General features: G+C 35.5%; 1 protein-coding gene across 2 annotated transcripts in view; it reads right to left on the minus strand.

Annotated features, from left to right (window-relative positions):
* Positions 1-27,602, minus strand: part of LOC128991606 (unconventional myosin IC) — a 50,081-nt gene that overhangs the window by 19,622 nt on the left and 2,857 nt on the right. Inside the window, exons 1-2 of one of the 2 annotated variants that reach the window (XM_054414633.1) lie at positions 2,962-2,991; positions 1,566-1,693 (exon numbers count right to left, since the gene is read on the minus strand). In XM_054414633.1, coding sequence (XP_054270608.1) covers positions 1,566-1,693; positions 2,962-2,974 — 141 coding nt within the window. In that variant the 5' untranslated portion in view covers positions 2,975-2,991. Of the gene's footprint in view, positions 1-1,565; positions 1,694-2,961; positions 2,992-27,602 lie in introns of those variants that run through there. The other variant, XM_054414644.1, reaches the window with a different exon arrangement.

Genomic DNA, 27,602 nt, shown 5'->3' on the forward strand with positions numbered 1-27,602 from the left:
TTCATACCACAAAATCATAAATTTCGAATGTAAAGTTATCATGTAGATAAAACATGCACTTGTGTATTTGTCACCCTTATGGACCAGCTAAAAGTATAGAAGATATATTTATGTCTGGTTCATGTAGATGCAGTGTTATATTGTGTACTAGTTGTTTAATTTTTTTCCAACAATACAAATATAATTGTATTTAAATGTTCCTATTAGTGCAAATATAATTGAACTAAAAATGTAACATATATTTTGTAAACCATTGCATGTCTTCTGATGACATCGAAACAGTTGACGCAAATTGTTAATAGACACGTTTTGTCAAAATCATCGCATAAAACGTAACCAACATGAACACACACGAAATTGGGTACCAGATTTTACAAAAGGATGAAAATGGTTCTTTCCCTATTCAAAGTCAATGCCTACAGAATAGTCTGGTAATATTGATACACTAACGCATCTCACATTCATCCAAAATTCAGAGAAAGCATAGAGTAATCTGCAAACCGCGACAAGCATAGAGGAAGAAAGTTGGTGGATTGGCCATGCATTGCACCTTGCAGTTCGGCTACCTCGGAAGTGTGGCGGTGGGGGGCTCGGCCCCCTTGGTGAGAGAAAGGCGAAGGATATTGTCAAGGAGACGTTGGAACGAATCTTACGGTCATATGTCTTCCTTATTGCTCCCATTGTCTGACATTGGAGTTCCGCGAGAAAATTATGTGGACAAATTTAAATCGTGTAAAATAATAAACTTGAAAAAATGTGTGGGTTTTTATATTTGAAACTCCTAATGATTATGAAATAGTACACAGATTAATACCTCCCAAAGGATCTAACTGTGAAGAACCTTTACACGTAAACAAATAATTGATAAAACTATAAGCACCAACAAAGTTCTCGTAATAATAATTAATAATAAAGTTCAGCAAATAAAGTTCACTTAGAATGCTCGAAGAAATATATATTCTCCTTAACGAAAAAAAATAGAAAATTTTACAAAAGGAAATGTTTTGGGATGAATACAAGGACCGAATCGGATTTGTTGGTAGCAAATACTAGATTAAAATTGGACAGCAATCTAGCGTTTCTAGCGTTTTTTTTTTACAAAATATTAAATGTGGACACTTAAGAAACAAAACACTAAAACCAAACACAATAACAATAAAAATATGTAGAAACTAATATTTTATCAGTATACCTAATAATTTAGCCAATGCCTTTTGGATTTTTAAGTAGAAATTCCTTCAAGATTAAACCAATTTTGTTTATATAAGACATCTGAATGATTCTCTCATAGAGTTTGTTTCTGACAAAGTTATATTTTCTCCCATAGCTCTAGATGATACTACCATATTTGTTAAACATACACAATGTTATAGTTACAATAGTCCATTCCATTTGGATTGGTTAAACAATTCGCGTAATTGACAGATAACATCATGGACAACAGAGATCATTTATGTGACACTTTCATTCCTATTCTGAAACTGGATAAAGCTTTAACATTGGCAGGCTGTCTACTTGACAAATAATCAATGCTTCAACTAGCTCGAAAGTTTTGGATCACTTACATATATCAGATTCTCCTTGAACCTTTTCCTGAGGTTCTCTATGAACGCTGCCTCACTGTTGTAGTTCTCCAGCAGGACACAGTCTTGGACACCCACCCGGTCCCTCTCGTGGAGGCTCCGCTCCATGGCTGCAACAATAAACAATCTGAGAAACTGGATACGTCTCTGTATAAAACTATACAATCATAGCCTCCTTGGCCGTGGCGAGACTAAAGTGGCAACGCCGCAGCCCCGGCCTACCTAAACAGCTGTTGCTGTATTTCTCCTATAGTGTAAAGAAGGCTGGTTTGAACTAAATTGGCATTTTACTCACATATTGTTCATTGTTGACCCAGAGCCACGTTTGAAATTTCTAAAAAGTAGAAGAAGATTGTATGTTTCAATATGTTTAACCATATTTACTGCAAGATTTAAACGTAATAGACGGGAATGCGATCTCTGCACTTGTGTGTAAAGTTAAATAGTTTAAACAAACGATTATGAGAGTTTATAGCCTTTCTTGTGTCCTCAGTTATGGAGAACGTATGGGAAATGGGACAAACATACTACGTAACATACACGTAATCTCATTACTGGATGCTGATGCTGGAGATAGTAATGAGACAGAGAGAGAAGGAACATACAGTTATGCGCTACGTTCGTCTCGAATTTACCAAGTAAAAGACATAACGATAACCACATTATTGGTACAAAATTGGACTAGCAAGCCATACTGTCATGTAAGTGTAAGTAAATACTAAAGATGTAGGATTATCTTTTATGTGTCGAACGAAATACGACGAAAATCAAGTTCAACATTCTTTCCAATAATGCCTCTTTACCGAAATATCCACCAATTGTGTTTTTAATTTACATCTTAAAACTATTAACGTTATTTTTATGAAATTCTGTATAAGTCGTTATATAGGTTTGAATGTTTAAATAGTTTGCATCGGTATTTTACATCAGTGCAATCTGTTGATGGCTCACTCCAACTACGTCCACTTTGATTTTAAACAACTGGTAACAAATTGACCATGAGTATGGAAGTTCTAGTTGTATTAATCAATAGTCAAAGATTAAGACCAATTTCTTAAGCTCATCAACATTACCAATGGGGAGTGGTTAGCCTATTTATTCATTGACAAGAAATTCATATTGATTATGGTTGAACATGATTATCTCTCAGAAAACAAGTTACTGAATTGGCAAGATTTGTTTAGAAACTATCTAAGTGCACACACTCTTTCTATATCTTTTCTGAAAATTCCTGATAATCAGTTTCATAGTCTATTCCATTTCGATTTTTGCACGTTTTCTACTATCGTATAACCAACAGAATCAAAAATTAAACGCAAAGCAACACACAACACGAAGGTTGTAATTTTAACGGTAACAAATCCACAGAAGGACTTACATAATAACACCATGTTGTTCCGCGGAATATCCACACTCAACTGTGGACTTATCACTTCACCTTCCTCGGCTTATCGTTCTTATCATTCTTATCAGGAACGGTCGATTGTTACCTTGCAGCATTATTGGCTAACGCTAGCCTACAATAAGTAGTTACCGCTATCACTCGCTTAATTTGTCGGTTAGTCATGTTGTGAGTTAACAACTTAATTTAACATTGTTGGTATTTAAGTTACCATTTTAGATAGCATTGTTTTTGCTAAATTAAAAAGTGTTAGAATTACTGTGTGATTTTGTTAATTGCTATTAGCAATCCTTATTTCCACCTAAGGAAGAATATGTTACCGTTGGTGACAAGCAAGACCTAGACGCGGGACCGATTCACTTTTTCATTTGTTATCCCCAGCGGTAAAAAATCAGACAAAATTGGCAAACGGCTTTTAACAGGTTTGCTGCTGCGGGGGTATTTAATTTACAGGATTTTTAACAAAAACTTGTCTGAGAATTTCAACAAGTTGCCTTTACCCCATATATTTTATAACGATATGAACTAATGATGTTTTTACTTTATGAACCCACAAAAATTGCTGCAGCTGGGATGGACCTAAATGTTATCGTAAAACACGTTAACAGCTATTTTGCCACAAGACAATTCACTTAGCAAGATAAGATCTGAATAAACATTTATTTGTTAAATAATGCCTTCTTAAGTGAGTAGATTTATAAATTCTACTAAATTCTAAAAGAATCGATGTCTTAACAAAATTGGTACTAAATGATGTGTTTGAAATGAGAAATGTTTACGTAATCGATCTTTTTATTTCATTTTATATTATTTACATTTGATTACTACAACAACACAGAAATTAAAGTCACAATTAAAAATTGAAAATGTCAAAATGTGGACAAAGAACTACAAAGGTTTGTCTCAGACTGAAATGTCTATTTCCACTACAACGGTTATTTCTGTCTGACTCAAGCCAACGCGTATACGTCTGAACTGACGTATATTTTGACGTATGTTATTCTAAATTCCTACTTCCGGTTTCAAATGACACCAGGAGGGAACCACCTTTCGTTTAATGCTCGTGATGTAAATAAAATTTGTGTTTAACCTCAACTACTTCAAAAGATCAACAGAAGAACGTTTGATAGTTTAACATAACAACGTTATATTTATTTAAATCGATTTATGTTAGATTTCCGAAAATGAAAAGCATTTTTACACTAATAACTTATAGCCTACGCTTGATTATTAAATAAGACAAAGCCACTATCACCTTACTGTAAAAACATGCTATGTATTGTACAATATGATTTGCTACAAGTTTTCAGAAAAGTTTTGCTTGAAAAATCGCAAAAGGTAATATTGCACCTTTATTAGGTTATTCTTCTTAACATCTTCGTTTAACATGTATGCGAAATGTATCCCAGTTTATCACATCGTACTCTAATTTTATGCAAATCACTCAAACACAATGTCCTTACTTTTAAACCTTTAACCTTCAAAAATCGTAAACTAGATTAGCGCTGCACTTCAAATCCATAAAATCCTTAAGTAAATAGTTCTAAAGAATAATCGCCTACTTATCTAATTTTAATCCCTCCTCACTCCTCACAACCACTTTCACCTTTTGAATCCTTGGACGTCCAAACAGGGATTAGTCGCAAATCATAAGCTCCGTTTCAAGACCTGCTCGTTCATCCACATTAGCACCGAGTCCGAGCCTAATCCCTGTAGCAGACGACAGACATTATGATCTCGGTGACATTCAAATGTCAACTACGCCTGCGCGAGGACGACCCTTCGCCTTGCACCTCGCCAACTACAGACCTATCTCGCTAATCCCGTCGTTTACGAAAGTTCACAAAATCTTCCCGATTGTGCTCAATTGGTTGTTTTGTCATGATAAAAATAAAAGGATAATCGTGTGTGAAGGATTTCGTTGGACGACAAACAAAATGTAGGTACGAACAAACTCTGACATTAGAAATGGATAGAAACAAATACATAAATCATCAAATTTGTGAATAACTCTTCTGATGCACACGTAGATATTATTTTCCACTAAGAGATGATTGAGTTTTAAAAATCTGTCAGTTCAAGATGGTTTTGAATTAATCATTAAACTTTTACTGACGTATTGCAGTTTATGATCACAGATAAAAGTGTGTCTGTGCTATAAGTTAGTGGATTTTTAAAACAGTTAGATTGTTGCTGTTTCTTCTTGTAAATGTCTTCTAAGCAAGTTGCTTTGTAGAATAGAAAAGAATGCATTACTTTACTTGTATGTTTTCGAGGGATTAAAAAAAACGGAATTTTCAAGATTTTAGCGTTTGCTTGAATCTCAGACATTCAGTACTGTACATTTTCGAAACAAATTCATCATGTTACACTTTACACCAATGTTTCTCATAATGTCTCTAGTCAGATGTTTCGACAGATGACAAACCCAGCTCAGTAAGATTTTTCTAGAGAACGAACCACAAAAAGGCCCTGTTGACTGCTCAAGTCTAAATGAATGTCAGAATGCAATGTTCCAATTATTTGAAGCAGTTATCTTAGTAAGACAGCACGGCCTTAACATAATTAATTTCTACAGAACAATAAAACGTGTATAATAAACCCGTACTTGAAGGTCCCAGGTTCTATTCTAGACCTCGTTCCGATCCCCCCCCTCCCCCCCCGGGAGTCACTATATATGGAGACTTGGAGCAAACTGATAGGAATGGAATGTGAGTTATACAACATGGAGGGTTGGCTTGATACTGGAAACTATACAAAATAAACACTACTAGTATTGTATAGAATATTTACGTATGATTTTTCAGGCACTCTTTCTATAACGTAAAATATATTTTATAAAGCAAAAGTTATTTTACTTCATTATAAAAAAATCTAAAAAAAATTAAAAACACCTATGTGTAAGCTCAGATTTAAGTTTGTTCCAAATCATGCACTGATTTTGCATATCGATATGTAAACCATTAACATTCAGTTTATGCATCATATCTAAATATGTTTTTGCTAGAATGATTATGTTTTCCACGATACGCTTCTACAGTACTTAGAGACCTACTTGGAGATAGGTACCCCAATTCCCAGGAATATCGGTTTTCTACAACCGAACTGGATATGAATGCTATGAAACGATGAATGAATTGAAACTGCGAAAATGGATGACAAAATCAAAACCGCAGCTAAGGAATACCTATTGACCTCATTACCCTAATAAGCCGTAAGCAAAATGCGTTTCAATTTTCATTGAGTAAGCAAAATCTACTCGAGTGTATGGCAAACCCGCTTAGTCATGAAAGGCAAGCATGCATGTAATCAACATGAAGCCCTAAAACACTTTCAGTTCAGTTGCTAAAACAGGATTCAGAGGTTTGAAGTACATTCACCATTGTACTATTATTGACTTTTCTTTGGTTATGAATTATGACTAAAATAACATTTTTCTTAAATTATGTGTCCTTTTTCTTGTCTCATGAAAACAATAGTATATTTTGACATTTTGTACTTAGTTAATTATAAAAGTGGTGCATTTTTATTGCTTTTTAGAGTTCAATTGTTTATAATCAAGTTCATGAAAACCTTAAAACTAAGATACAATTTTAAACTAAAGAATAATGTTTAAATAAAGATAATATGATAATCGATTAATTGAAAAATTAGTCGATCAAGTCCTTAACTTAACAAAATCATCCAGTTGACTAAAAGTCTCAGTAGCTCGGGTTAACTAGCAATAGGTTGACAATTAAATTAAGTAAATACATTTTAAACCTTACTGAAATTCGTATATTAGCAAAATATTGTAAAAGGTTTTCAACCAGTTTAATCCATTAAATCAATATCACCAGCATATTATCCAAGCAATACTACTGAGTCAAATCAGAAATACATGTTGTGAAAAAAAATTGTGATACAATTCCACCTTTAAAACTGTGCTTCCTTGAAGCATGCCGTAAAAAGTGAGAAGACATAACAGCTCGCCTTGGAAGAAATCATCTGTAACGAAGGTTGGTCATTGTTGTCAGTCAGCTGATCGCCGGAACTACCATAGAGTATCGCCCTGTCCGGAAGTTGAAGCATAGAGTAGCAAATAAAACTCGCAAGAAGCACAGTTCTTCTAGTTTATCGCCGTTTGACTGAAGGAAACTCTTTCTTTCTCTTTGTTTTCTGCGACGATCGATAGTGCAAGCATTATCAGATTGCATTGTTCTAAAAGTGTTGAATAGAAATAATTGATTGGAAACCAGGTGAGACAATAGATCATTTATTTGTTCATTGCTTGCCGTACTTTCTTTTTACGTTGAAAGCTGTTGCGGAAATGCATGTTACTTTTTATTTCAATTGTATTGCTTTATCATTCGAAAGTCAAACCGTTTTAAAATCTTAAAGATAGTGAAAACGACTACATAACTCTAATTATAATTCTTCAGTTGTCTTTGGGGTCTTCAGCTCGAAGAATAGAACTTGTAGAAGCAAACAAAGAACTTAATAAGTAAAAATTAATCTGCTTACTATTCAATCTTTGTGGAAATCTCTTAAGTGCCCATTCAACATAGAGCCCCCTGCGTCCCCACAATTTTTTTTTCATTGGTTGGGATGGTTTGTGATATTAATTATAGTAGTAGATTTTTATTTACTCGTTCTATCAACATGAGCTACAAATCTGAGATTTTGTACAAGATATAAATACAGGGTGACCATTAAGTCTTAGGACGACTTTATAACTTTTAAACGACAAACGATATCACAACCACATTTGGTATACCGTTACTGGAAATTGTAAACTACTTTTCTGTGTACACGGTGGTCGGATATCACCTTTGGGGGACGGCCCGTCGGGGGTCAGAAGGAAATCTCAAATAGAAACATAGGTTGATATGTACATTAAATTAAAGGTCTTTACTAGCAGAATATAATGCCGCAAATTTGAACTCAAACGGACAACCGAGCCAAGAATGACAGTTGTTCAAAGATTAATTTAATTTGCATTGCTATTATACGCTTACTCCTCATGGGGCACAGCCCTAGGAATCGGAAGAAAATTGTTAACGTAAGCATAGGTCGATATGCACATCAAATTAAAGGTCTTCACTAGTAGATTACAATGCTGTAAATTCAAGCTCAAAAGAACGCCTGAGTAAAAAATGACAGTCGTTCAAAGATTCAAAATGGCAGATTCAAGAAATCTTTGAACAGCTGCCATTTTGCGCAGGATCATCCTTTTGAAGTTCGGTTTGCGGCATTGTTTTCAGTTGAAGTAGACCTTTAAAATGATGTACAACTCAACATAGGCTGTCATTAAAGATTTTCTTCTGACCCCCGACGGGCCGTCCCCCAAAGGTGATATCCGACCACCGTGTACACAGAAAAGTAGCTTACAATTTCCAGTAACGGTATACCAAATGTGGTTGTGATATCGTTTGTCGTTTAAAAGTTATAAAGTCGTCCTAAGACTTAATGGTCACCCTGTATAAAACAATTTAATCGAAAGAGGCTTTGTCTTCTGGGAATCCTAAAATTAAAAAAATACAGCTCCTGGTTCTAGATTACAATTAAGCTCACACACTGAAAGCTACTTCCAAATAGCTAAATTCACTAAAAATGTGTGTCAGGTATATAAGCTTCATGCAATGTTCAAAGCAATGCTCAGGCAATCTGTTACAATGAATACACGGAAAGAGAAGAATGTTAAGAGTACACAAAGAATGGCGAAGGCAATAAGAAGCCTTCGAAGATCACGAACAAGGAAGAAAGGACAACTACGATAGAAGAATTGAAATCGTGACATTATTCATGTCAATGGTAGTAGAAGAAGGTCAGTGTGTATAAGGTCTTAAATAACAGTTAAGAGGATTAGGTAGAACTGATATATTACTGTAGTTAGTATGTCAATTGATCGGTTTACATCTGAAGATTGAACATAACGTAATTCAAATTTGTATTATGTGTAAGGGGTTGATCTTTGTAAAGATCATTGTTACTCGATCATGCTAGGATGTTAATGCAACAATAAACGGAATTTTATGAAAATTTGCCCAGAAATATAGGCTCGCTGGTTTAGATCCATGTTACTGACTTTTCTCAGGATTAAACTAAAATACTGAATTCTATACACGGGGCCACGAGAGTTTGCAGTTGGAGGCAGCCAATGCCAAGACTGGACTAGCGCGACGTTGCAACATCACCAGTTCACTACTTTTCGACACTAATTTAAATATACTGAACAATATTTTCAAATTAGCTGGTACCATTAGATTTGGCAACACCGCACTGTCCTCATTGGCTCCTTCAAAGTAACGTGGTAAATAGTTTCCTCCCGCAACTGCAGACTCTCGTGGACCTTACTGTAGGTTGGTTCTAAAACCATTCAGGTACGATGGCAAGAAGTTCCGAAGGCAAGACGTTCCGTTGTCAAGATGTTCCGTAATTTTGACGTCACGGCCGACCACCCTAGCTTTATTTTAAAACTACCAATCGAGATCGGGGTGCCACTTAGGTGCGTATGTCGTATGTCAAAAGAAATATGAGTGAAGGATGGGTGTAGAATGAAGTAAGATAATGTGTAGCTTTGTGACGGACTAAAACCAGCTGTTTCTATTAGCCAGGACCATTTAAAGCTAATAACTTTTCTCATGATTGAACCAGCGACCTTATGATAACTATTGGTGAACACTAAACTCAGCCACCCTGCTCCATCAATAGCGATACCTTTAATAGGTAGTTAAAATAGGTAGTTAAAAATGTTTTAGCATATAATTTGAGTGTTTGCGTGGTTTTCGTTCTCAAAACTCCAAAATCGTATCTAAACATATCGATGCAAACTCCCATATGGCTTACAATGTTCATTTCATCTGATTCCAATTGTTATTTTTTCAGAATAATAACTGCAATGAGTCGTGCAATTACAAAAGACAGGTGATTCGTTCGCATGGTTATAATTTATCCGAGGAAATCCCATCACACAGATAGGTACTCAAGTCACGATAGCATATGGTGCGATATCAACATGGAAATAGAGTTATGACCTGATACTACCATTATAAACCCACGCCGCCGCCTACGATAGACTGTGCCGAGGACAAAACTGAACCGACTAAGCCGCTATGAGCATATAGTGTGTATGATGGAACCTGTCTCCCGACTCTTTGTTTACCTGTGGCTATTCAGGGCCTTAAAATATTTACCAGTCCAGGTAGACAGAAAGTTAGAAGACAGGTTCCATCATACAGACTATAGTCAATGCTATGTGCATGTGCAGCGGAGCATGTCATCTGGGGTTTCGAATAACTATCCTTAGTTGAAAAATACGTACCGTAACATAACATCATCAAAATCACACATTATTCTTTTCCTACTCATTGTTACTATAGCCTTATTCTCTCACCCATACAATTTTTACAGCTTCATTCTTTCAACAAAGGACAAAAAGCACTAAATTGGTGAGTCATAAATTAGGGAAAAGGAAGAAATGAATGGTAAAAATATAATTTAATTCTAATGTCCAGAAAACAAAAATAATAAAAATGTTCCTTCAGCTGATGATTAATAAGGATGTCAAACCTATAACGGGAAAAGGGAGTATGTTTTAGCCGCTTGAACTCATCATCATCTTAAACAACGGCATGAGCAATTGCTTCAGACGGCAAAGTCGTGGCTGGACTATCACATCTGTTGGAAAGTTCAACATGGTCTCAATGACGTAATGTCCACTGGTCTGCCTATTGTTGAAGTTTTACCCCTTCACCGTGCGTTACAAGATGAATCCGCCTCCTTCAGTAAAACGTTGTTACATCAGCTGACTGGAAGTTGAGCTGATAAAAACTCGTTCACCCAAATTGGTAGGGGATAATTTTCCAAAATACTTGTAAAGAAGTTACTGTCAAACATAATGAACTCATAATCAGATTTTGAAGGTCATGAAATGGATCACGTGTTTGATTATCGTTCCGAAAACTCCAGTTTCTCATAAAAAGAATGTTTCTTCAGCACGTTGACCATTTGGTCTTAAAATGTGGCAACAATGTCCAACGATAACCAGTAAAAGAAACTATTTTCTAACATTTCTGCTTGTGTAAACAAACATTACTATTGAATCTTGGGATTTCATAATTTATCAAAGGAAATAAATTTGTTCCTTGAGATCATGTAGGTCTACCTTTTTGTAAGATGAAAAACATCTTTCACTCTTTTATGGTCCAAAAAATAGTTTAGAAATGAAATAATGCATTTTCAGTTTTCTTCCAAAATCCTAACATGCAATCTAATTATTGATTGCAAGGTGCTTGAATATTCAGCCTATTTTCTGTTTTGTTTGTAAAATTAGGACGTACGTGCATAGTTTTATGCAAATACAAGTCAGAATATAGATTAATGTTTTAAAAATCACAGGGAGTTAAAATGTTTAAACTCCGTTTTGAGTTACTCTACCTACTTTTCGCCGACATTTTATTACATATTCAACAACAGTCACCACATATTCTTCCCCACAGTTGGCACACCTGAGAGGTGGTCGCCCTCAGATTGGCGGGAACGTGTGACCTCAGGTTATCTAATTTCCCGCCATTTTCGTCACATCTCAAGGCCGCAAGTAATGAGACTATTAGATTAATTATCCTCAACTGCAGACTGTTCGTAGACGTAGCACAGACTGCAACAAGACGTAACAGATTGTGTTGCTGATAGAATTGTTGCTGGAGTAATTGGATAAAATAAGTTTAGGTTGGAGTGAAATAGGGGACGAGACGTTGTACCGTTGTACTTCCATGGAAGGATCCCGAAATGCAAACTTCACCACACACACAAACACTTATCCTAAACTCTACTTGGAGAAAAATGCCGCTACAATTTTAGAATTCATACCTCATACCTAGGTCTCACTACTTCATCCTCCTATTTCAGGACCTATTTCATCCACCTACTTGAAATAGGCGCACGTTCGAATCCAAAATTTTCTTACAGATTAGCTTTATGTTGTTAAACTTATTCACTCTGTGCTAGTAAATTAAAAAATATTAGTTTGTGGGCTTTCCACGGTATTAAAAGCGATTTCGTTTAAGTATCCCAAAAACATTTCTATACTAGTATTTAAAACATAAATTTTGGGTAAACGTATTTGGTTGATTGTAATTTATACTTAATAACAGTACTAGTACTCCGCTGTTAGGAACATGCCACGATATGCTGTTTTTATTTACAATATGAATCAAATCAATGCTTACTGGTAACATCTTTAACCGTCAAGAGAGCTGATATATTTCTTGCATGCCAAATAGAATAACGAGAAACTGAATTTATGATAAAATAAATATACGATTATATAAACTATTCAAACAATTATTTTATGTCGTAATACTGATGTTTTTAATTGAGTAAAGAAACTAGATACAAACTCGTCAGAAATGTAGTTCTTTATCTTGAGGAACTTCTATGAAAACGTTGAAACTTTACTTCTTTCTCTATTAATTGTATTTCCTTCCACTGATACACCTAAACTCAATCTATTATTACGTAATGAAGACGATTTCACACGGAGTTTAAGGAAACGGATGTTTCTGTAGAGTTCACTAAATTTAGAGCCAAGACGCCTTTTCTCACCTGTTATGGCCCAAATATGTCTGTCTGTCAGTCAGTTTCGGCGTCTTGCTCTTTGAATAATACATATCATGTTCACCTGTCTTTCAAAAATCTCTGAGTAACTGTACATAGACAGTGTCTTCAGCAAGTTCAACGAACTTAAAATATGAATAATCGTTCACAAACTAGACAAGTATGTGGAAAACCACCTTTAGTTAGTTCTGTTATGTTTTGAATATCCAATAAACCGTGTAAATAGACTACTATTGCTTAGTCGGGAAGGAATTGCCTACAAAGGTGAGATATTAACACGTTAGTCGACTAAAATTCATTACAAGTTGTGATATTTTAAATTTATGTGAAGAAACACTAGCAGGTCAAATTTTGGTTTTCTCAATACGAATGTCATATATTATCCTAATAAAACAAAATTTACTTACATTTCAGTATTTCAGATATCCACTTCATAAAAAAACGTCGTTTCCTTACCCAGAATTTCAATTTGTTTACAAATTTCATGTTTTTCTTCGATCGGAGGGGAGCCCCAGCCTTGTTCTTTTTTTATTCATGAATATTTGAGCTTCAACATAGTTTTGATAACAAAAGTAAAACACGAAACCCGACCTGAAGGCCTGAAGTACACTACTTAAATCATGTGAGTCAAAAGAGAATTAATTGCTTCTTTTGATATGAGCTGTCCTTGATAATTTGGTTTTTAATAAATGGTTGGCTAATAAAACAGCTGATCAGTCAGTAACAAAGTCATACAATGCATCACACTCTATTTTACACTCATTCTTCACTCATATTTGGAAAAACAAATTTAGATGACGCCCCTAATTTGAATTTATAGTGTTAATGATCTCGATTTATTATATTTACATTAAAATCCTCAGAGGAAGATAGGGCATGGCTTAGTTTGATTAAATTTCTAAATTGAATAAACGCAACAAATATGGCTAACCTTTGGACCTACCGCTTTTTCTCCAGTAAAACCTCCACGGGTTAAAACTCTTCCAGAGCAAATTGCCAGAGCTCTGCACATCATAGTTTTACAAACTCCTTTTGAACAGAGCTTGCCAAGGTCGCCGTGACATAATCATAAATGCCAAACCTGCGCGTGTTGTGATAACAGATAAGACACGCCTGTACACACTCACGTGATGACGTCATAGGTGAATACACCTTTAAGCGTTATATACATTCATACTGGAGAGTATTAACGCGTAAGTTAAGTTAATACCTGAGTGATTTTATTTTTTATATTCTACCTTCACAACCTAGGACGCTAAGTTCTAGCCAACGACTCACACATTTCTTCAGGCTAGTCCTAGAGGGTCGCGGTACTATCTTTGATAAAATCTATTGGTGATTGACGGGATTTGAACCCGGGACATTGAAAACATAAACCCCGCGTTATACATCCAACCCAGCTCGCTCAATCTGGGTTGTGCTAAGCTAGAACTGAAGTGATATTGTACATATCCCTATACAAGCATAGAAGCTGAGTTACCAGGGCTTGACCAACAGCTGGCCATGAGTATATGCTCCATCAAGGAGCAGGAACTCAAGAAGTGGTGCCAGTCATCACAGTCAACCACCTGCCTGCCCTTTATCAAAGGGTTACCTCCCGCTATCTCCGCGTCCCGCCACCTCCGTGTAGGCCTACCGCTACCTCCGAATTTCAGAGTGACCCCTATAATCCTCGGTTACTTCCTGCGTTAAGACTTTCCGTCTAAACCTAACCTAACCTAACTTAACCTAACTTAACCTAACCTAACCTAACCTGACCTGACCTAACCTAACCTAACCCACGGGTTAAATTTTCATTAAATCTTCCATCCACGGGGCTTCGCAGCCGTGGATGCAATGACAGCTAACAACGCAGGCAGTGACGGGATTATAAGGGTCACTCAAGAATTCGGAGGTGGCGGGACAGATTTGGGTTCGGAGGTGGCGGAACGGGGAGATAGCGGGAGCACACGTTATCAAAGACTCGTCCGATGTACGCACTTAACCAACAATCACCCAAACAAAATCCGACGTTTCACTAGACTCTAAGTCCAGTTTCCTCAAGACTATATTTTCTTTCTTGTTCCATACAGTAAAACACCTAATCACCCCGTTTTTTACGTTGGGACCAATTTTTACCGTTTTTAAGATTTGCACACCGTTTAAACTACCCGTTACCGTTTTTAGTAACTAGTGAACTCAATTTTACCAAAGACCATATTCTTCAGGTTATTCCTTTTAGAGCAACAATCTCAATCTGGGCAGAGCTCTAGAGCCTCACAAATGACCCCTGATAACGTCAAACTCAAAAAACGTGTCAAGCTTTCTTATCATCTTTGTGACATTTCCAGTCCGAGTTATCAAACTCAGGATTATGTCCCATCTTGAGAAAGTGTCGGGGTTGTTCTACTGAACTAGCTCAGATGTTCTAGAAAACACTTGTTAAAACTGTTTTATCCAATATTATTTTCTTTGTCATTCGGTTTTGATCCATAATTGCCCAGTAAAACATCAGTGAGAGTTTATTTCGGAAGTTTATTTTGAAACTGTCGGCGATTAATGTTTCGGCAATGTTGTCCTCTCATATACTTCTTGTGATGATCTTGCACGCACAAATAGATAAATTAAAACTCATTACAGTTTGTCATCATTATTAGATTAAATTTAAAGTAAGAGTGGATACGAATATTCCACACAGCTGGTTAGATCGTCGGACGCCATGGTGGTCAGTACAGTCGCAGCCGGGTCATATCGATAAAGAATCTATTTTAGTATCCATAGCCAATGCCTTAACCAGCTGTTCAGAGAAAAGGGATATTTATGCAAGCTATGCGCTTGGCTATAGTTAGTTGTTAAATCTGCCACCCCATGTTTGCTACAATGGTTGAATTGTATAAAAAATAAAGATTTATACAACTAACAAAAATAGTCCTATATTGCTGCAATATTCCTTTAAACTATTTATACATGTAGACCTCATATTTTCAGGTTAAATTTTGAGCCTTTTGAGAATCGTATAATTATTTTTGAACTTTGCTGAATTGAACCGCCAACTATAGTGCTCTGATGTCAAATAAGCATTATAAGCGAAACAGCTGTTTCAGTAGGACGGAAATGCGGCGTTGCCACTTTTGTCTCGTCGCGGCCTTGTACTAGAAGATGCTATGGGAAGACTCGTCAGTATATCTTTGTTAATGAAACATTGACTACAGCTGGTCCATGTAGGTGAAATGAGTACCTCAAAAGTCAAAGACACTACATATAACAATGAAACTGAACATAACATCCCTGAGTTGACTCTTCAACACTACAACAATTCTCAATCTCTTGATGAATTGTTTACAATACTTAACTCTTTGGATGACGCCAACCTGAGTCACCTAGGACACTCCAGTTGAACCTCCACTACCTGTCAACCTCCTGGACCATCGCCAGGACCACGGACAGTAGCCGAGCCCTCGTGAGTCACTAGGAGTCATACAGCTGACTCACCCGGTGACCTTGGCCATACCTGGAGAGTTGACCTTTGACCCGCCATCTACCAGTCGTTATTGACTGTCCAATCAGTTAACACCACTTTCTGTTAGCGGCTTGCGATTTCAATAGTTTCTCTTCTGGACGTTGAGAATGGTTTTATGACAAGACTTGTGGTGTTTCTTGTTTATCGTGGGTTTGTTTGGAGTTTTCACAGATTTTTATAGTTGAATTATTTTATTGTTAAAAAATAGTATATTTCATCACTAGGGCCCAAAGTGACTCTTTTTGACCCGAGGTCGGAAAGTGAGCGAGGGTTAAAAAGTCACTTTTTGCCCGTGTGGTGAACTATATTTTTCGTCATATTGCATAATTAATTAACAAACAAAGCTATAAAACGAAATAATTTGTATGTTACGATCAAGTGTTAAGATAACCTCTAAAATTGACTTCCAGCTTGTTTTCAATTCTGTGAATGCAACCATAGACAAAAAGAATGAAATTTCATTCTTTTTGTCTATAATGCAACTAAGCAGCTGGTGTACGATTGTGTTACAGTACATTATACATCGATATGTCAAGCAATCGACGACAATAGGCTAAAACCTTACCCAATAAATCAATCGATAAATAATTTTGATCGATACGATTGCCACAATCGAAGTTTACAACTGTTTACAACAGCTGATTTTTACTCCCTAGAGAGTAAAAATGCTACTTTAGACTTGCAACGCATGCATTAAAAACGGCTGTTTTTGCTGCAGTATGACGCAAAATAGTTTTATTTCCCTTTCGATTTTTTGAAATTATTAAAAATAATAATTGTTGTTGATAGTGTTTAATACACACACGTTACTCGTTGTATTCATAACATTTTCTTATTGTTCATCATATTCATATGCAGACCTTACACGATCGACAATATGACAACAATACACATACATGATACATGATACAATATGATACATTATTGACAATATGATCGACTCAATAATATTGTCAATATTGTATGTCAATCCAGGACTTGCTCAGTACCAAAAAAGAAGAAAGCATATCTTGCTATCATTTTACATTGTTCTATATAGAACAGATTGTAAAGAAAAAAACAAAAAAATGTTTTATAGTAAAGTGATTGACATTAGAGACTTGGTGAGGTGGTATAGGGAATTTGTTGGTCTTCTCTCTGCCTCCTTATAAAAAATAGTAAAACAGTTGTTGTGAATTTTGACGATTTTAGTGTAATTTGTCATCTGGTTATTTTGGTTTTGAAATTGAACAAGACTTTTTTTGTTTTGGGATTAACGAATTTTAATTATATATTGTATTCATTACCAAACAAATATTATTATTGAATTACGAATTTTAAAAATAGTAATTAAATCAATGTTGTCTGGACTGGTATTTGCACTTCTTAATAATTGTGTGTTCTTCTTGTGTTGTGTTCCTGTATTGTTTGTTGTTGTTGTATTGTTCATGAGTGTTCTTCAGTTTTTTGTTCTTATCGTACTGTATTACTGTAGTTTATCACAAAAGATTGTTTTAACTTAACAGTTTGTAGTTGTGAATATCTTAAATTTGAGTTGACCCTCATCTTTTGTTTATTCTTCCTGGCTTTTTATCCATTTACCTTGCCCTGCTTATCAGTCATAAAACTTTGATTGTTATGTGATATTCTTCTTTGTTAATATTATTGTTGTTATTATTGTTATTTGATATTATATTCTTTGTTCTTATGTTCTTACGATTCTATTTGTATTATTTTAAGAAACATCATCCGTTGTGAAATCATACTACATTTTACAGATCATCATCTACCGAGGATTGCATAAGCTATCAAAAAACAAATATTAGATAAATATATCTTATCAATTCAATACCAGACACTGAATTGATAACTCTCTTAATTGAAAAGATACATAGGTAAGTGCTGTACTCTCTTTTAATTAATTTAATTGTTTTATTAAAGAACAGAATATACCAGTTGAAATGGGGCGCCACCTATGTGCGTATTTTAACCAAAATGAGTGAAGGATGAGTGTTTTTAAATGCCTCTTGGAGCTTTTTACTGACTAAAATCAGCTGTTTCATTAGCCAGGATAATTAATTAAAAGTCCAACTAACTGGCAATGATATATAAACAAATGGTAGTAAGAAGTAATTAAAAAGTATATTCTAAAAAGCGTATGTCTTTACCTAAAAACTTTTTCAACGGATCCTTAATATATAGTTAACATAAGTTACAATTGTGGCAGAGTCATTTCTCTCTGCATTTATTTAATGTCCAAAAACACAAAAAGAAGAGTAAAATGTCCAACAATGTATAACACTTTTGATACATTACGAAATTCATGACTCTCACCCAACACTTTTTTGTATATACAACGCAATGTATGTAATTTGTGTAAAATACTATTTTTATCCATACTACTGTTAGATATTTTATTCAAACCGGATGTTAGTTGGTATAATTTGCCTTGTTACAGCTATTAGCTGGAAACCAACGAACCGTGACAGCGACTATTACTGTAATGACTTAACAAACAGACCGACTTGGACTAAACGGATTCATTCAACCGTTTTGTAACACTGTAACGTCCGTAAAATAAGGTTTGGGGAAACACACCTCTGTAGCCGAAGCGGTGGCCTTGGTTCGAATCCGGTCAAACATAAAACATTTACAGAGTTTAAAAACACTCACTTATTGACTTGTCATTCTTACCACAGACAAAAAGAATTAAATATAGACTGTCAGCCGTGCTGCGGTTACCATGGTTAACATAGGTTCTTGCACACACCGCTGGGAGCACCGTGTAGTTACGTAGCGCGTACGCTGTAGCTACATGGTGCTCTCAGCGGTGTGCACCAGAACCTATGGTAAACGCAGCACAGCTAACGGCAATTTTCTTATTCTTTTTGTCTACGTTCTTACGGACCATTTTAACACAATCTTTATATTTTCGCTTTATATGCAGAGTTCATTTTTAGAATTTTCCGGTTGCCGTAGGTCTCATGGTAAGACCTAGACCCGAAACACTTTGATTTGTTGTTTTGTCCCCCAAAGGTGAAACCCCCCATCCGTTTAAAAATGCCAAAATTGTACATATGTCCTTTGGCATGATAACTCGAGTAATGATTCAATATTGATTAAATTTTGTACAAACGTGTAAATCTACGTTTATTCAAATGCTTTTGCGTGTTTGCATAATCGAAGTATTGAAAAGGGGTTTTAACGGGGGGGGAGGTTTAACGGGGGTGTTTAACGGGGGGGGGGTTTAACGGGGGGAGTTTAATGGGGGGTTTAACGGGGGTTAAACCTTACGGGTTAACCTTACGTTTGTAAGGTTAGAAAAAAAAAGAAAATATATTTTATTTAGTCGCTCCAAAAATTAGTACAGTGGGGGGTTTAACGGGGGGGTTTAAAGGGGGGGGGGTTAACGGGGGGGTTCGGGATGAAAATTATGTGTTCCAGTTATTTACACCGACATCATAAAAGCATGCAATTTCTTTCTATACCATGTTATACTAAATTATTGACACTACTAAATCACGCTGTATCACCTTCCCTTTAGCAGTAAACAAAAGTACTTACTTAACCTAACTTTCTAACCAACCTAACATTTTAAAGAAAACTTTTGAGTGAAAACCGAATCAGGCAGATGGAAATTGGCTTAGCGTGCAGGCTTGCTGCGGTGGAGTTATTACTACCCCAACGTGTTGGTATCTTTTATAAAGTCTAGATCGCATTACCTCGTCAACTCTGTAAGTGGTGTCTAGCATTTATCGCTAGTCACTCATAGAGAGTGACGAGTGACTAGCTACTCTACAAAAGGAGTGAAATGGAAGTAACAACACAACACATTGTTAGCTGTCAGCTGACACCGGTGTGACGTCATCATGACGTCATTCGACGGTCGGTTAACACGACTAGTGGGTGAATACATTATGCATATGCACTTTATGTCAATGTTACGATGCAGTTAACTTTATTATGGATACGGTTGTGAAAACTGTTTGAAGAGATTGTAATTTTACTTGAAAAATGTATTTGCTTTGTACAATCTTACAGATTGCTATTAAGAATATTACAGAATATTTAGGTAGGATTTGGCTTGCTGATAGGAAAATTTTATAATTTTTGCTCATTTAATTTGATTGTATCGATAGTTTTTGATTGTTAAAGAATAATTGGTTGAATATAAATTGTTTGTAAGGTTAGAAAAAAAAGGAAAATATAAATTATTTAGTAGCTCCAAAAATTGGTACAGTGGCTTATATGGATCACCTAACAACAATCGAAAGACAATCGGTTCGATTCTGATAATGTTTGGGTAAGATTTTTGATGGTTTGAGTAATTTCTAGCACGTTTATAAACACATCAAGAACCCAGCTGTCCCAGTCTTGATTCCTTGAATCCTTGAGCCTTGAACCATAGACTAACCAACACAAGTATACTTATCATCCCATAAATTTTGAAGGTCGCTTTTCGTGTCTAGTTCATGTCCGGTGACACTGATCGGTAGTGTCGACGAAATTTTGTTTCTATTATTTTGAGGTTAATTTCATGATTTGTGCTTTACTGTTTGGTTATAGGACTAGAGGGCGAGTTATTGTTTATTATTAGATCTTATTATTTGATTAAACGAAGTTTTAAATAACTGAAACGACAAGAAACAAATTGTAAACAAAACACGACCTCTACAGTGCACCGGGCTGAACTAATAATAAAATTGGCTTCAGCTGTTCCATAAGGATGATAAATCTACTAATGGAGTATGTTTTATCTATGCTTGAACCAAGCTTGATCATTGAGCCTTTTATGATTATGATCTTAACTAAAGAACAGCTGATCTTAGTCAGTAAAAAAAAACACAAAAAAACAAATAAATGGAATTTTCAAATCCCATGACAGGTTTGTTTTATATTATTTTAGCACGAATACTAGAAATTCGTGGTATTTTATATACTACTGGTTAACATTAGTCCAATCATAATAATTAATTCAAGCAAATTTACAGGACAGATTAAGCGAATGACAAAGGAAGTTCCGGTCTCTACGTTGTTACGTATATGCAATGTAACCGAAGAAAGGAGCGCAAAGCGCCATCATTATCAATCAAGGACACTTTCACCAAGTATAATGTATAGCACAAGCCAGAGCTAATCAAAACTGAATTATGACACGCTGAAAACTGGCTTTGTCTTTTGAATTGTATCTAGAGGGATATACAGTGTGAATAAAAAGTCAAGACCCCCCTCTAATATTTTTCCAAGTAAATATACAGAGATATCCTTTTGATGGTCGTGCAATCTTAGGAGGAAGTTTCATTTTATGTTTTTGAAATTTTTGAGTATACCCCCAAAAAGGGGGGATTTGGGGAATAACTAAAATATTTTAAATGTAAACCCCCTTCAAGTGACACCTCATTTTAAAGTGTTTACAAAAACTTAAAGAATGGTGAAAACTAGAGGTCGCTATCTCTTCTCTATCCAAAATGGTAGCCCGTCAAATGTTGTAGAAAATCACTGGTAAAATTGGTTCGTAATGGTAATATTGGCTACCATTTTTGATAGAGAAGTGATAGCGAACTCTGGTTTTCACCATTCTTTAAGTTTTTGTAAACACTTCAAAATGAGGTATCACTTGATGGGGGTTTGCATTGAAAAATTTTTAGTTGCCCCCCAAATCCCCCCTTTTGGCCCCCCAAAAGGATATTGGTTTGATATGTTAAACACTCAACAATTTTAAATGTAAACCCCCATTTTTTGATACTTTGTTTTGAAGTGTTAAAAAAAACTTAAAGAATGGTGAAAAATATGCGTGTTTCTTAATTATAATTTTTGAGTGCGCGGATGTAAAACAAATGTTTCTAGTCGATTTCACAAATGTTTTACTGTTTGCACGTAATAGAAAATGACGAAAATTGGTTTACGTGTGTATAGTTGTATTTAGTTAAAGGAGTTGTAAAGATGACTAAACAAAAAGAAACAATGGGAAACCTTAACGTAAAACTAGACAAACACGTAATTATACATACTAAAAAACTCAACTAAAATTATATCATGTACAGACTTCTCTATTTTCACCCCACACTGTAAATGAAACATGTGATAATTGTGTAGCAGTCCTCCATTTGTTTTGATTTTCTGTTTATATTTCGTTGTCATTTCGTCACCATCATGGCAACCCATAAGGCCCATGTTAATTTTTTTTAAATTTTGAATTCATTCTTTGTGTTTATTGTTTAGCCTATTTTAGTTTTTAAAGGGGTTCAGCACATCTGCAGGAAAATATCTTCTAACAGTATGAGTAGATTTTCCTTACGATACACACGAGTTGAGAAAAAAGGTTTTAAAGGAAAATGCTAGCCTATTAATACATAGATATTTGGCTTATCCGGACAATAAGTCTATGGTAGCAGAATTTTATATTAAATCTCAATCATTAGCCAAATCTTATAAGCTATATTAACTATGAGGCAATTATTATAGTTGTGATGTCCGATACGATATTGATGATTAATCCATAATCAATTATCGAAACTAACGAGTATTATTGATGTTTAGGAAAAGTAAAATCCATGAGAAATTATCGTAAAGTAACAATCGTGAAACTAGTTTCACATCATGCGATTCACCTACATCAAATCTCATCACATTGCTCCAACAATCACATGCCATGACATGGTTCACATCCGTCAATAATTCCCACGTGAAGTGGTTTCGATTATTGAAGTAGGAGTTGAAAGATGAAAGTGTTACTAAGCGATTAATTAATTATCGGATGGAGTTTTGGAAAGAACTCTTTACAAGTACGGAGATATTCATCACTTCTTTGAGAGACATATTCCTCATGCCGGAAAATACTATACATAGAAAATTATTATCTAGAAGTGCTACGAAATATTTGAAAAACACTAAGTAGGTGCTACATGACTGCATATAAATCCACACGTATTCTGTGGATTTTTGTTAAGGCAACTGTCCAAACCGATATAATATAAGGTCAACCTTTCGTTATAAAGCGTCATTAGTAACTATAATAGTAGAAAAGTATTTATTCATTTGTGACTCACATTCCAATAACAATGTTTCTGCTGATAGAGATACAGTTAAGTAATATACTGACTGGTTGGGTAGCTATTTGCTTATAGTACTCGCCTAATCGTAAGGTTGCCATGTAGATCCTGAGAAAAGTCAGTAGATTGTTGATGGTTCGAAACTAGACCCAGCTGATTCTGATCATTGGGCTTTAATGGTCCTGACTAATAATGAAACAGCTGATCTTAGTCAGTAATAAATCTACACAGATCATCTCAAACCTCTACACTCTTCCTTCACCCATATTTGGGTTAAAATACGCACCTATTCAGGTGGCTTCCAATCTCAATTGATATTGGCAACTGGTTTCAAAACCAACCTTTCTCAACATCGATCTATCACCTACGATCTCAATACTCTATTCAGGACGTTCCGGAATTTAGGAAAGAACATGCAAAAAATATGACTGCTCATGGTATGACCAGAGAAACTTATGTTGAATGGTGTGAACGCGGTAAATATCCGTGAGATTGCTTCTAAACTACCACATGACTGTTGTAGATACATTGTTGCACTTGCACAGACAAATTCGACACGTCACAGATGTTGTATACCCCTATACCATAGCCTGTAAGGCTGTCGCGAGACACAAGTGGCAACGCCGCAGACCCGGCCTATTGAAACAGCTGTTGCACTGGAGCGTCTGCGCAATGTTTATGTTTACATCGTTACTGTTATCACCATGGCAACAGGCCGGTGCGACGTTGCCACACCAACTCCGCGACCTTGTATTAGAAGAGACTATGAGGAAATCGTTCCACGAAGGTGCAGAGATTCTTTTCTTGGCTTGTAACACTTCGTCCTTATTCGGCCAGAAATCCTCAGATGTGGCCTGCGGTCCAAGTATCTACCTGCTCACTAGTAATACGTCCCAAAAAATATTTGAGAGGTCTTCACTAACTATTTGAGAGAATAGCAAAAAACTAACAATACTTAAAACGAACAAAAGGTATTAGATTTATAAATTGACTAACCACAAACTTAAGTTAGGTTTAGGTTAGGTTAGGTTGTAGGCTAGGTCAGGTCAGGTAAGGTTAGGTTGGGTTGGGGTAGGTTAGGTTATGTTTGGTTAGGTTATGTTTGGTGGGGCTAGGTTAGGTTAGGTTATGTTAAATCAGGTCGGGTAAGGTTAGGTTAGGTTGTGTCAGGTTACTATAGTGTTAGCAACACGGGAGTGGCGATGGAGACCTGTGGGGGTGCGTGCGTTTCAAGGGACTTGACTTGGTCTCCATCGGCACTCCCGTTTTGCTAACACTGTAGTAGGCTGCAAACTAAAGTATACAGGTCATGTGACTCTAACTATCTGAACTGCGTTCATCAACCCTTGTCCATTTTTCATCGGTTCGAAATGTTACTCTATTAACTTATTTAATTAACTATAAAAGCGAGTTGGACGAAATTTTACTGGTATTTCTAAGAAATCGGTGTTTGGTCGAAAATCTACTTCACCCACAGATTCTCCGTGAGACCCCGGGGAAGTGAACCGTAGAAAGTGTTGTCTCGCCCTCCAGTAGTCGTGAGGGAACCACGAGTCGTGATCAATGGAGGATTTCACCATCGATTTTATTAATTAGACATTCGAAACCATGACCTTCAGAGAGGGAAATTTCCCGACAATGGAGACAGGGTCGTAGGAAAGTGGAAGTGAGAAATGGCTTGTTTTGGAAATAATGTTTCTATTCTACTATGCGGGAGAAATTGCGTTTGAATGTCATTTTCAGTTTCTTATGTGTAATTTTAGCTTTAAGTATTTAGTTTCTCGTACTTTTTAAGCTTGCTTGCTTGCTATATTCATGGTCACCTATGTTTTTGTAGTAATTATTACACATATTATATCCATAAAGTTGCTTTAGAATGTCATTTTCAGTTTCTGAAGTGTAATTTTGGGCTTTCAGATATAATTTCTCTGTTGAAGTATCTTTCTTAGACAATGCCTGACTAGACGTAACATCTTGTGAGTCTGACTACTTCAGTACTTGGTCTGAAGTGATTTCACAGGTTGAAGTGGATTTTATAACATTACAATAAAATTGGTTTCAGATGCTGGTACTATTTTGTTTTTGTCTTAAGCTTTCATAAGGATATAGAAAATTCCTCCTTCTTTGGCACACCTTCTTTATAACACTGTAACGGTATAACCAGTGCGTTTTCAGTATAGTCTACAAGTGGCGCTCCGTGAAGCCCTACTACAAATTCACCCTAACCTGCCAAGGCAAAATGAGGATTGTCTATTGATCTAATAATAGGCTCTTGCTCTGTACTATGACTCATAGGTGTCATATTTCGAAGAAAGTAACAAAGAGAATAATAGTTTGATTTCACATACTGTATTGAAAAAAAAAGGTCGAAATGTAATACCCCCGCCGCAGCAAACCTGCAGACAAGCGAATTTTCATTTGCCTGATTGGATTTACACTAAAATTAATGTCTCCTTAAATGGTCCTGGGTCCAGGTCTCACCATGAGTACTACGGTTAGCTTATTTTCCCTATATGGGAAATTCGCTAAAAAAATAAACGCAGGCCAACTAAAACAAAATACACAGTAAGTTAAATGATACTCATTCTTTTCATCGAAATCCACAAAATTTCCATTAAATTTAGGATAGAATTGACGCGGTCGGATAGAATGCAGACCTTCTGCACTGAAGTCCCGGGTTCAAAACCAGCCAATCACCAATCCCTTTTAGCTACATAAAAATATTTCTCTTATGCAGCACTCTCTCACTAAAAGCTGTACGAAATTTGTCCATGTTTGTGCAAATTTGAATCTTAACACGGACACAGCTGTGGTAGGCTAAATCCAACGTATTATCAGTGCTGTTAAGATACGTGTTTATTATCACACTCTTATCATTATGTAACGGGTTAATCTAAATTTGTTGGTGATTGTAGAATTGCAAATGTGTTGTATTAATACGAAGGGACCCGTGCGTATTTTGTGCATTTTAATATGGTTCTGCGATTTAGGCAAAACGAATAATAGAACATTTTTTTAATTTTTAAAGATTATGTTTTTTGACAGTTGTTAGGTAAAAAAACTATTAATTTACAATAATTAAAATTTTCCTCTCATATCTACTACATAAAGAGTGATTTTGCTACCTCAATCAGGATACAGTAAATATGTAGCCTATTTAAAATTCAATAAATAAATTGTTCATAAACTGTTTTATAAATGGTTTCTTTACAATATGACTGTATTAAACCGTTCTAGAGAATCATTCTAGCTTTTTAATTACAATTGACACTTAAACCCTTTATAATGCTGGTCAGCATTACTAAATCTTTGAAAACAAACTCTAACTCAACTGTACAATGTAACCCCCCCCCCCCCCCCCCAATGGTAAATATCTGGGCTGTAGGTCGGCTGAAAAAGGGGCGTAACAGAGAAACCCCTTATTGTATTTAGTATATACATTTAAAATTTATATTATAAAAATGTATATAATTATACAGTATACTTCAATAATTAAACCAATGTAATTGTAATTCCACTAAACAGTAATGTAAATTTTAATCAGATTATCAAGATACTATCAAGATAATCAAGATTTTGGAATTGAAGTAACCTAATTATATTTTTAGACATACAACTTATCGATATAGATATTTTTTAGATGAAGAACCAATAATTTCGTGAAATAAAATTAGGCGTTCAACTTAAATATGATTTACATTTTGATTATGTTTATTTGGCTGAAAAAAAAAACAAGAATATATTTTTCAATAGTTGAACTTACAAAGGTTGTGATTCAACGTTATTCCATTATTTTTCTTTTCATTTTGATTTCAGCGTATTATTATTTTTAATTTTTGTTTGAACTCTATTCTCGTGAGTCTATTTCCAGCACGACCTCTTTTCTTGCTGCAACGTCATTATTCATGCATACCGCGCAATTTAAACAAGTGTCGTCGTGTAAATTTTAATTCGTTTAACCTGTATTCCCACAAGGTGGTCCAATTTTTACCTTCTTGTTCTGCGTCTATTACTTCATAAAGGTACACAACCGGTCTAATAATTAAAGCGCGAGACTTTTGCTTCAATTACATAGCAATTTGCTATGTAATGATTCATTGACCACATGTTTTGGATCTCACCACAAACTTTAGGTTCACTCATAAATAAACGGTATCAGCAATCTGACACACACTTTCTCCCATTAGCTTGTCAACAACCTTCACAGGCAAGTGGTGGGAGTATCTATGATATTTTATTGGGTAAATAACACAAACTGCAGTAACTTTTGAACTGTACATTTTACAGAATTGGGGGTTGTACAATTTTGTTTAAGGTTTAAAGGTCCACAACATACTAAATTGTAATCAAAACCGATTAGGCAGTTTTTGTAAAAAGATTATACAAAAATTTAAATAAAAAAAATTAAATGCCTGGAGATACAATAGATTAGTACCCACATACCGAACCTCATCAAAATCGAACCCCAAATGTAGTCTGTAGTCCGGTGC

The sequence above is a fragment of the Macrosteles quadrilineatus genome, unplaced genomic scaffold (genome assembly GCF_028750875.1).
Source record: "Macrosteles quadrilineatus isolate MER2022 unplaced genomic scaffold, UCM_ALF_1.0 Scaffold_1__1_contigs__length_201487025, whole genome shotgun sequence".
In the NCBI taxonomy this organism is placed as follows: domain Eukaryota; kingdom Metazoa; phylum Arthropoda; class Insecta; order Hemiptera; family Cicadellidae; genus Macrosteles; species Macrosteles quadrilineatus.